Here is an 11,795-nt window from a genome sequence, read left to right as displayed (position 1 = left end):
GTTATCTAGGGACCCGGAGAGAACCATCTCCTTAGCATAAACTTAGTTATGGCTAAACAGGGCTTGTTATGGATAAGACATGCACTCCTATTAGAACCCTCTGACTTGGGAAGTCCCACTGGTTTTAGAGCTGTGTGCCAGAAACTGGGGATGAAGACCAAATACATAATTATTACTATATCACAGTACCACAATGTTAACATAAGTTCCTTCCTTTTAGCTCATAGCAGTGCCGAGAAGAGCTGGGGTGATTGGATTTCTGCAGACATAAGGCAGTAGCCCATCCCCCACTCTAAGTCCACATCTGACCCAGCCCGTGAAGAACAGAAAGACCTTGGCCTGTGACACCTTGACTGAGGCACCATGGCCAGACTCTGCCAGGCCCTGCTGCTCCTGATGGTCACTGTGGCCCTTTTGTCCAGAAGAATCCAAGCCCGGGACTCACCAAAGATTATAAGAAAATTCCAAAACATCTCTAAATCCTATGTTTACGTGCAACAGGCGCTCTGGTATGCCATGAAAGAATATAACAAGGCCAGCAAAGACTCGTACTACTTCAGGGCGGTGGAGATTCTAAACTCCCAAGAGCAGGTGGGTGAAGCATTTGTTCTTTGCTGTTTCATTCCCTGTCTTCAGCCAGAACCTATTATCCATAGATAGTGATTGCAATGAGAAATAGAATACAACCAAGGGACCAACAAGCTATATTTTATTCCTTATTATTCTGAGATGGATTTGAAACAAAATATTCATTAAGATAATTTAAAATTGATTATAGTTACATTCCAAAGTAGAGGTCAGAGCCCAGAAGGCAGCTTTATGGGGCCAAGTTTGGGACAAGTTGAGCATCAGCAGCATGAGTAACCACAGGGATGCACTACTACAAAGCGAGCAGACTGTGACTTGGAGTCCAACTGATGCCGTAAGAAGAAACCTGGGAGGCTCTTTACAGAAAAACACCCATTCATAGCAGTGACAAAAAAAGACATAAGTAGAAAAGTACCTTTTGCAACCATCACAATAATAACCAATTCAGGCAAGATTATCAGTGAATCCTACAACCACTGGGTGAGAGTACTGAGATGAATTGTGTGGCAGGGATTGCTTATTACAATAGTGTTTACAGCAGCATCACCACAGACACATGAACATGAGCTGAGCCATGACCCTATGATGACTACGGTGTCACTAGGCAATAGGAATTTTCCATACCCATTGTAAGGACCACCTTTGTAAGTGCACACCATTCTGTGGTGTATGACTATAGTTAAACAAAGGGGCAAAGGTATCCTTACAATCAAGACATGGGCTGAGTGCCTCCATTGCCAAATGTTCATCACCAACACTGGGGCAAATTGACATCACATATCCACCAATGTGATGTGCTGAGAGGGATGATCTCATATGTACATTGTATTCCTGCACAGAAAAGTGCCCTAGATGTAATGATGAGAAACAATCAAATCCACAATATGGGACATTCTATACTCAGAGATATTAATGTCATGAAAGGGGGAAAAGGTGTGAAATTGTTCTTCAGTAAAGGATGCTTAGGAAACATGATAACCAGTCCAATATTATCTCTTGAATATAAAAGAAAAAATGATGAATTTTATTTGGACAACTGAGGAAATTTGAATATGGACTATGTAATATAAGAGAGAATTATATGAATGTTAAATTTCTTGAGAGAGCTGATTGTAATGTTGTTTGTTAGAAGCCTGAGATAGGGTGCAGAAGAGCATGCTGAGGGAATGAAATTTGGGTCATCCTGATTGGATTTCGAGGAATAAAGTGTGGCAGAAGTAAATAGAGTGGTGACACTGGATTCAGCTCACAATGTCACTGACATGACATGCAGCAGAGAGACAGAAGGTAGATAGCCAATAATCTCCAGTGTACTATGTTGCTAAGATGGGAAGTTTGGTTGGTTGGGTATATTAAATACTCTTTTTACTTAGAGTATTTTCAACTTACAATGGATTTGTAAGGATGTAACCCAGTTGTATCTCAGGGAACATCTGCATAACTTGAATAAATATAAAGCTGTGTTTCTCAGCTGAGAATGGTTTGCTTCACCAGAAGATTGTTGGCAATACCTAGAGATGTTTGTGGTTGTTATGATTGAAGGTTCTGCTACAAGCATCTAGTGAGTTGAGGCCAGGGATGCTGCTACTGGACATACTAGAATACATAGGCCAGTTCCCAAACTTCAGCTCCCAAATTTCAGTGGTACTGAGGTTAAGAAATTTGATCTACAGTCATAGAAAATTTCTAGAGAGTACCTTTGAAAGTTGTTGAATTAAAATATGAGAGCAGACTCAATTTCTTGCATTTCTATTCTGGCTTGTTGTTGCTGAGGGCACCATAAAAACAGTTGGCTCTGTCATTCTGCTATTTGTTATGCATATATATACATTACTGAAACCTTTAAAAGTGTGTTTTATATTCATGCAATTATAGTGTTGCATGTATTTTTGCTGCTTAAGATGTCTTGGAAATCAATAAAAGTGCACTTAGATTTAACTCATAATTTGCACTGTATCTTAGGTAAAAAATTTCAGCCATTAGGTTTGTTGATAGGAAAACTGCAACAATGAAAATCCCTATGCACACATCACTAGGATATGCACTCTGGATTTGAATTCCTTGTTTAGAGAGTCATTTGCAAGAAAATGGCAAATTGACCCTCAATAGGGCTAAATCAAGTTTTAAATTAGTATTTATTTTATGATATTGGGGATTGAACTTAGGTTTCTCATTCATGCTATAGATCAAATCAGTTTAATTGATTTTTGCCAATGCTGCAAGTCTGAGGACATCTCTTGCCCGTTATCACCGATAGTAGATCTCATTTGTCTTTCAGATGATCGCCAATCTGATGGATGCGAAAATAGCATCTTGTTTTATTTCTCTGTACCATGAAGAGTGTCTTTTATTGAGTTCATGGGATAATATGTACTTCCTTTGATAATTTTTCTTTTTTGCCTGCATTATTTGTCTTGCTCTTACGAATTAGTAGTTGTTCTTTATATGCTGTTCAAATTAATTCATTGTTTTTATATATACTGCCAATATTTTGCACTTTCCTTTTTCTTGTTTGTAGTTTGATATTATTTATAGGGTCTGAATTTTTGAAAACATATTGACATAGAATTTAGTTTTTTATTCCTTTAAGTTTTTTTGGTTTTCCACGAAAACAGAGCAAAGAGTAAGTGAAGTAATGGAAGAAGATTGAGGGGGAGGGCAATGGGATTGCAGAAGGAAGGAAATACACCATGAAACAAACACAAGTATGCTGTGTCCATATCTAAATATTTATATATAAAATTTATATATGTGTATATATATATATATATATTTATATATAAATTTATACCACAGTGAATTCCACCTTTATGTCATCAATAAAGCCCAATTAAAAGATATAAATAAATAGAAGGAAGCCCAGCAGAGTACATAATATGTAAAAGGGGTAAAGAGGAAGCACTAGGGACTGAAATGGGGATAATTATATTCTATGAATACATAATTATGTCAGTCTGATCTCCACTATTTGTGTAACTATAATGCACTAATAAATATTCAGGTCTAACTATGTGAAATAACCATTTATTAATTAGTAATGAATGCTTTTCTTTTAGAAATTTTTTAAATTAAAAACATTTTCATTTAAAAAAGTTATTTTTGAGTTTTTTGTTTCAAGAAGTCTTTTTCTATTTAAAGTATAACTGTTGTAATTTTTCTAAGACATTTATAATTTTTAAATCATTAATCTATCCTGCATTTATTTTTACTTATAGAATAGGCACTAGATCTAACTTTTACATTAAAAAAAGGTCAATTGTCCCAAGTCTCTTTAGTAAAGAGTCTCTATGTTTTGAAAAGCCAGCACATCATAGACCAAATATTTAAATATATTGAATTTATTGTAGGATTCTACAGTACAATTCTCTTCCCTTGATCTGTTTATCAGATCTTGGGCCAGAATCAGAATTTGCTATTGAGTAGAACAAATGATATGGTTTGAATGTGTCCCCACCAAAAAAAAGAAAAAAAAAAAACAAGTATGTTGGAAACTTAATCCCAGTGCAACAGCATTGGAAGGTAGGCCCAGATGTTTGGTGTTTCCATTATGATTAGATCGACGCTGATCATGAAAGGGCTTGAAGCTGTGAGTTAGATCGCTTGCCCTTACTCCCTTGTGCATTCTTTTGCCCTCTGATGTTCACTGTGAGTGGCTCTCACAGTGAGAAGGCCCTCACCAGATGCAGGTCCTTGGCTGTGGATTGCTCAGCTTCCAGAATTTTAAGAAATAAATACCTATTTTTTTTTTTTTATAAATCACCTACTCTCAGATATTCTATTTTAGCAGCACAAAACAGACTAGGTTCTCTATGTTATTCTTCTTTTGTAATTAACACGTGTTGTATACAGAGTTTCACTGTGACATTTCCATACATGCACATATTGTGCACTGATCATATCCACCCTTCCTTCTACCCTCTCTTTCCTTCTTCTGTCTCTCTACTCCTCCACCTCTCTGGTCATTCCCAAATAGTTTATTTCTATTTTCAGTTTGTTTTTTCCCCAAAATTTCCATATATGAGAGAAAAAATGTGATACTTGTCTTTCTGCTTTTGGTTTATTTTGTTTAACATGATGTCCTTTTAGGACTGGAGGTGTGGCTCAGGATAGATTATGTTCCTGAGTACTTAGCATGCATAACTCCCTGGGTTCAACCCCCAGCACCAAACCAAACCAAACCAAACCACCTTTTGGTTGGGATTTTGTCTTTCAATATTATATTTGGTTGCATTTAGCAACAGTATGTCCACTCTTTCTTTTTTTCAGAAAAGATGTTTATTTATTTTTTGTTTGTTTTGTATTTTTTGATACCAGGGTTTGATCCCAGAGGCACTTAACCACTGAGCCACATCCCTGACCCCCTCCCCTTCCCTTTTTTTTTAAACTTTTTATTTGCCTTTATCCTAACCCCAGATTTAAAAGTCTCATATGATGAGGTCAAGTTCACCAGGTTAATATCCTTATCCATCTTAAAGTTAGTTATGCTTTAAAAGTGAGTGAAACCTGCCATTTTCACAGTCCTAAGTATCTTATAGGGCAGGGAGAGCAAGGGTAGAGACTTTGGGGGCATATTAGAATTCTGCCCGCTATGCTCATTTTATTCAGTGCCTGGGCAACTTTCCCAGAATCTCTAAAATGTCTATTATATTTTCTTATTTATCTCTGATTTTTTTGGGGACTAGTTACTGTTTAACTTGGTCATTAATATGCTTTCTCCTTTAAGTCTTATAGACCTTCTTTTTCTAGTTGTGTCCCTCTTCTTTTCCCCTGTTTTTTTTGTAAATATTAGTGCATTATAATTATCATAAAAGTAGAATTTATTGTGGTATATTTGTTCATAGACATAGTATAATTTGGTCAATTTCATTCCCCAGTACTTCCTCATGCCTTCTCCTCCTTTACTCTTTCTTGATCCTCCCCCTTTATTGGTCTCCCTTATATTTTTGTGAGATACTTTTTTTATCCCCTCTTTTTTTGTATGCATGAGAGAAAACGTTTGACCCTTGTTTTTTTTGAGGCTAGTTTTACTTATCATGATATGTTTCCGTTCATATCCATTCATTTGCTAGCAAATGTCATACTTTTATTCTCCTTTATGGCTGCTGAATACTCCATCATGTATATACACCATATTTTCTTTACCATTCATCTGTAAGGGGCTGGTTCCATAGCTTGGCCATTGTGAATTGCACTGCTATAAACACTAGCATGTGTGTGTAAATACAGTATGCTGATTTTAGTTTTTTTTTTTTATATAAATACCAAGGAGTGTGATAGCTGGGTCATATGGTGGTTGTTGCACCTTTCTCAATAATAAAAAGCCCATATTTCATGTTGCACAACATCTCTCCAAGAGGCCCTCCTTGGGTAGAAGGAGGGTTGGCTGGGGGCTCAGTGCTGGTAGGATGTCTAGGAAGTAGGGCTTTTAGAGGCTCCATTACATGGACTATGGTGTGGATTACTGAAATTGACAAAAGATAGAAGGTCTTAGAAAAAATCAATCCACTCTATAAAGTTTCAGTTCTGGAACATGTCAATATTCCCTCAATATCTATTGATTAGGTATGAAGATAAAAAAAACTGTTATGTATTTCTTAAACCTCAATAAGTAAACTATTAGTTTTTCCATGTTTTTTTTTTTTTTTTTTGTGGTGGGAGATAGTTTTCTTGCTTTATCCTGGGGACTATTGCCATTACTTTAAGATTAAATAACATAATGAGAGAGAAAGAGATATAAAGCTAAGAATCCCTCCAAATTATCCCCAAACTTCTGGAAAAGACATGTAGAAGAGAGAAAAGACATGGAGACATTCTTGCTCTAGGCAGCCAATTGGCATGCTTGTTTACCAGAAGTGATAATTGATACCGTTTTCTTTTTTGATGTTTAATTTTTAATTACTCATTGACAGATAACAGATAGTTTGGAGTACTATATTGAAGCCAAAATTGCCCGAACAATGTGCAAGAAAACTTCAGGAGAAAATGAAAACTGCTTATTTCAACAAAATCCTGAAATGCAAAAGGTATGTGGCCGAGACAAAGGGAGTGATAGCCATAGTTAGATTTGTGTACCAGGCGAAGAAAATTGACTAGACTAATTCTACTTTATTTTCTAGTTCCCTTTTCATTGCAAATTTATTTATTTGTTCACTGTGGTGAGGATCGAATCCAGGGCATCTGCTAGGCAAGTGCTTCACCAGTGAGCCACAATACTATCCCTCTAGTTTGCATTTTAAGCCAAGTTGTGATCATATTCGGGACCTAGGATAGCCAGGTTCTAGACCTGGGGCACTGTATCTATGATCTGTTGTTACTTCTAACCTCCTCCACCCCACCAATACACGCACATATGTGTACACACACACACACACACACACACACACACACATACATACACACATACACACACACACACAGACTAAAAGCAAAACCAACTCAATATTTCTCACTTTTGCAATCTAGGTTGAGTTGTGCTGTTCAATTAATCCTCCCCCTATGCTGTGGAATGTGCTGGAGCAAGTATGTCCCAGATGAGTGGTTTGTTCACATCTGGTAACAGGGGATAAGCAAGTAGTCTCACATTGCTCGGGTCTCTTGTAGAGTAGTGACCTGTTGTCCTGTCCAGATTGAGATATTTCCTGGGATATGGACCTTTCATTGCTAACACCAGGGAAATTTTAGCCAAACGAGTAATGTCCCAAGGAAGTCTGTATTTTAAAGAACTTCTAAGAATAGTTAGGCAGACCCTGCTACAGTACTGATAGAGAAGCAGTGGATGGCAGCCATCTTGGTAGATTACCTCTTCCAGGCATGACCACCCCCAGTCCCTAAAATACTGGAAAGAGGATTTGTCTCAGTGCAGGACTCCACAAGCTTGGGAACCCAAGGAGGAACTCTTGACGGATACCCATAGTCCAGCTGCTATGTGAAAGGGCCAGTTGGCCTTTTACACCAACTTGGCTTGCTGTGTCAGTCTTCTGCTTCTTAGCATTAGAGGTGAGGGACAATCCCAGCTGAATCCAGGCCTTGCCAGGCCTTGGGCCCAGATGGAGACAGCCACAAAGGGGCCATCCTTAATCAGACATTTCCTTACTCTCTGCATGTTTCATTGGCAGGGACATTTTATATTTAGATTTAATCCTTTTAAGTAACAAATATTTTCTAAAAATGAATTATTATAAAAATATAAGAAATGAAAGTGATGCTATGCCTCTTTGGGCCCTTGATGTTGTCCCAACTCTGATGTCTGCTCAGGAGTTACCAGGGATATATACCATTTGTGTAGACAGTCTCAAGATTATTGCACTATCAATGTGCCTATATGGATAGAGTCTCTTTCCTTTTTTCTTTTTAATAACTGCTGACCTACACTGTATTTTGATGTGACTTTCTTTTCACATTTGTCTTGTCAATCTTCTCATTGATTATTTCCAAATTTTCACTTTTATAAGTGAAGCTGCATTGAAAATCTTTATATACATTATATTTCTGTGCCTTATGTATTTTTTATGACTTCAGGTCTGAGGGGTCTGGAGCGAGTTTACTGTCTTGGTTGTTACAAGAAATCCACTTGTATCCCCCCCGCTTTTTTTCTTGTCACGAGGTGGTTCTTGTCTGTCCTTACCCTTGTATATGAGCTTTTCTTTTTCATCTACAGAGCTGCTGTAGATTTGAGCTGAACTGTTTCCTTGGGCTATGTATTATATTGGGATTTCAGAAGGCTAAACATCTGGGATCATTGGAAGATAAATTTCAAAGCTTGATATTATTTTAAGTAGCTATTAACCTAGAGAATTAATGAGGAATATTTTGAAAATGTAAAAAATATTAAATACACTGAAATCAACAATACCCTTATGTAATGCTTACCACTGTCAATGTACTTTTATATATTCTACTTTTCTCTCCCTTTTTTGATACTGAATATTGAACCCAAGGCTTGCACATTACAAGCAAGCACTCTACCACTGAGCTCCACCCCGGCCCATCTATTTTATAATATGTTTATATTTTGGGTAGTTAGTAACATAACAAACACTGTTTCATAAGTCTAGCTTTTTGTTTAATAATAAAAACTAAGTACTTCCTAAACTATAAAATTATTTGAGATCATAATGTAGTACTGATTTCATTTTATGGGGCTTCCACATATTATTTAGACAATTCCCAATGAATGAGTTACTTAAGTTTTCCTCCCCACCAAGTTTTAGCTATTAAGAACATTATGATACTTCTATGTGTGTGTGTGGAAAGCACCAATCACAGATGGATAAATGGATGAGTAAGAGGAGTATCAGTGGAGTGCAGGGGGTTGGTCAGGAGGGGGCAGTGAGGAGAAATAAGGACTGAAATGGAGTGTGTCAGATTCCATACAGGTATGATTTTATTGGCATGAACCCAGCTACTATACATACCTATAATTCTCTACTAAAAAAGAAAAAATACATAAACAGAACAGAACAGTATAATAAAAATACTCTTTAAAAATTCTTTTTGTGTGTATATCTGATTATTGTTTCCTTGTAGGCAAAGTTTCCAGAAATTGAATTATTTATGCAATGTTTTTCTACCTTTTAAGGACTTTTAATATACATTGCAAAACTACCCATAAGGACTGGTCTTGATTATTATTATTTTTTAGCTCTTCTCCCTAGGCTGGTCCAGAAATTATTCAGTTAGTTAGTTAATCCTCTGATAAGTCCAGCACTCACTATCTCCAATCCCACCACCAATCAGTGCTTACCGATACTGGACGACGTTCTCCCTCTGTACACTACAGAGAAGACTCTGGTCTTTTATTGCCTGTCTGGGTTGCTTGTGGCTTGTCTTATTTTACCTCTCAAACTGTTCCTCTACCTTTATATCTTATACAACTTTACCTCTACTTGATGCTGCCATTCATGTTCACCTCGATGTCTTGCCAATATTCTTTATATTTTTATTCAAACTAAATGAAGATTTTAGGAAAGATAAGAAGAAAACAAGTGTGCTCATTCCCATCATAAGCCTGAAGACCCAGTTGCTTTTCAGGATTATGGGACTAGATCTATGTGTCTCTTCCTAGATCTACAGCTACAAGCTTTTATTTTATTTTATTTTTTAAAATTTCTGGTCAAATTTTGATCCAGTTTTCTGAAGTATGCAGGATCCTGTACTTTCCTTCTCCTTCTCCTTCTCCTCCTTCTACTTCTCCTTCTTCTTTTATAGTGGGGATTGAACCCAGGGCTGCTTAACCCAAAGTCACATCCCCAGTCTCTTTATTATTTTTTTTATTTTGAGTCAAAGTCTTGCTAAGTTGCTTAGGGCTCTCTCTCGGTTGCTGAGGCTGGCTTTGAATTTGTGATCCTTTTGCCTCAGCCTCCTGAGTCGCTGGGATTACAGGTTTGCACCACCATGCCTGGCTCCTATACTATTCTTGTAACATTGGTTCCCTAGGGTAGGATGGAGTGGGCCCTCAATACAGCATGTGGTCTCCATGGGCTACAGGAAAGTCAGTGTCGTTGAACTCAAGGATTTCCAAAGGATAAGTAGTTCCTGGTCTCAGGCCCTTGCTCTCCTTGAGCAAATAAAGCCACACTTATGGTGTCTCAGATCACAGGGGCATGAATTGATGAGGACCCATTTTACTGAGTGAGGCTGGCACTTCATCCTAAGGTATACAGTCTGTGGACTCTGGTGAGTTTTGTTGATTCAGACAGCATCTTAACTTTCCAGAGGCAAATTTTGGGACTGGAAAATAGGAGTGCCTATTTTTTTTTCTCCTTTTCCTATTTGTTTTCATACCAGCTAATTTCTCTTTTTGTTTCTTTTAGGTGTATTTTTGCACTTTCATTGTTAGGTCCAAGCCATGGAAATTCGAACTCAACATGCTGAAGGAACAATGCAAAGATGTCTAGCATATTCTGCACTCAGTTCCATTTTAAAGAAGTAAAGGCACTTGCAAGACATTTGAACACCACAGTTGACTCCTTGACTTCTTTTTGTGGCCTTTTGCTTTTTTGTTTTCCAGGGGCTAATGCTGAGAATGTGTGATGGTTTTTATAGGATGGCAACTTCATCTACTAGCAGTGACAATCTACAGTCAGTAAAATAGCTGTTTCTACACCTCACCAAGCTCTGAATACAAATTACCTTTCACTGATGACTTTTCCTGGGAAATTACTGAAGCATGGTGGATATATCTGTAAGTTTCAGAAAGTCTGACTACCTGGAGAGTGACTAGCCATGGATTCCACAGAAATCTCCCTGCTCAAGACCAGAGCTCAAGGACTTAGGAACACTTGGTTACAAACCCAAGAACAATTAGAAGTCCAGAACGGTCTATTTGGAGATTTGAGTTGGTTTCAAGTTGAAGCAGGAAAGTTCAAGAATAATTTAGGTGCCTGGAGAATAAGCTCTCTCTCTCTCTCTCTCTCTCTCTCTCTCTCTCTGTGTGTGTGTGTGTGTGTGTGTGGTGGTGTATAAGTATGTGTCTGCAGTTGGATATATCAGTTATATAATTCTGTAGGAGGAATCAGCTAGACATTTAGTGGCTTAAGCAATCTATTTATGTATCTCATGGTATCTGAGAATCAGGAATCCAGAGGTGGCTGGGTTTGGCTGAGTGGTTTTAGAATCCACCTCTCATAATGTTACACTCAAACATTGACTATGCTGCCATCATCTGAAGGTTTAATTGTCTCAAAAAATCCACTTTCAAGATGGCTTATTCATGTGGCTGCAGGTTGGCAGTGGTTATTAATCAGAAGTCTCTGTTCTCATCCATGTGGGCCTCTTCACAAGGCCACATGAGGCTTGATATGGTGTCTGGCTTCATCCACACTGTGTTCTCAAAGACCAAGATGGAAGTCACATGCCCTTGGTGACCAAGCTATAGATCTCAAACTCCATAGATTCCTCCTTGTCTTATTGGTCACTGAGACTCAATGTGGGAGGGGACTCTAAAAAAGTGCCGCAGTCTCTGGCTGGGCACAAATCACGAGTCTCCACACAGCTTGTAGATTCAAACAGCAATTCTTTATTCCCGAACTCACACCGGGCGTCTACAAACACGTTCTGGGGGAATCCACGTTCTCTGCCCAAATCCACTACTCTGCCCAAATCCACTCCACATGGGCTTCTGTCTCCCAAAATATACTGTCTGACCCTAAGAACTCAAGAGGAACTCAGCAGCAGGATACGCCCTATTCTAAAGGGGGAACACCCTA

At 37.9% G+C, this 11,795-nt stretch overlaps 1 protein-coding gene across 1 annotated transcript; it reads left to right on the top strand.

Moving 5' to 3' along the window:
- Positions 1-363: 363 nt before the first annotated feature.
- Positions 364-10,484, top strand: LOC143394287 (cystatin-13-like). Its single transcript, XM_076848897.2, has 3 exons — positions 364-591; positions 6,498-6,611; positions 10,401-10,484. The coding sequence occupies exons 1-3, from the start codon at positions 364-366 to the stop codon at positions 10,482-10,484; spliced, it is 426 nt and encodes a 141-aa protein (XP_076705012.1).
- Positions 10,485-11,795: the final 1,311 nt, after the last annotated feature.

Source organism: Callospermophilus lateralis, chromosome 3 (assembly GCF_048772815.1).
Source record: "Callospermophilus lateralis isolate mCalLat2 chromosome 3, mCalLat2.hap1, whole genome shotgun sequence".
In the NCBI taxonomy this organism is placed as follows: domain Eukaryota; kingdom Metazoa; phylum Chordata; class Mammalia; order Rodentia; family Sciuridae; genus Callospermophilus; species Callospermophilus lateralis.
Note: the sequence above shows the minus strand (reverse complement) of the source record. Positions and strands in the feature narration are given on the sequence as shown.

What these genes read in the sequence shown, in the direction of transcription:
- LOC143394287 (XM_076848897.2), top strand. Translation starts at nt 364, where the DNA reads ATGGCCAGACTCTGCCAGGCCCTGCTGCTCCTGATGGTCACTGTGGCC. An exon ending in TTCTAAACTCCCAAGAGCAG is followed by an intron (nt 592 to 6,497) that starts GTGGGTGAAGCA and finishes ACTCATTGACAG; the next exon opens with ATAACAGATAGTTTGGAGTA. An exon ending in AAAATCCTGAAATGCAAAAG is followed by an intron (nt 6,612 to 10,400) that starts GTATGTGGCCGA and finishes TGTTTCTTTTAG; the next exon opens with GTGTATTTTTGCACTTTCAT.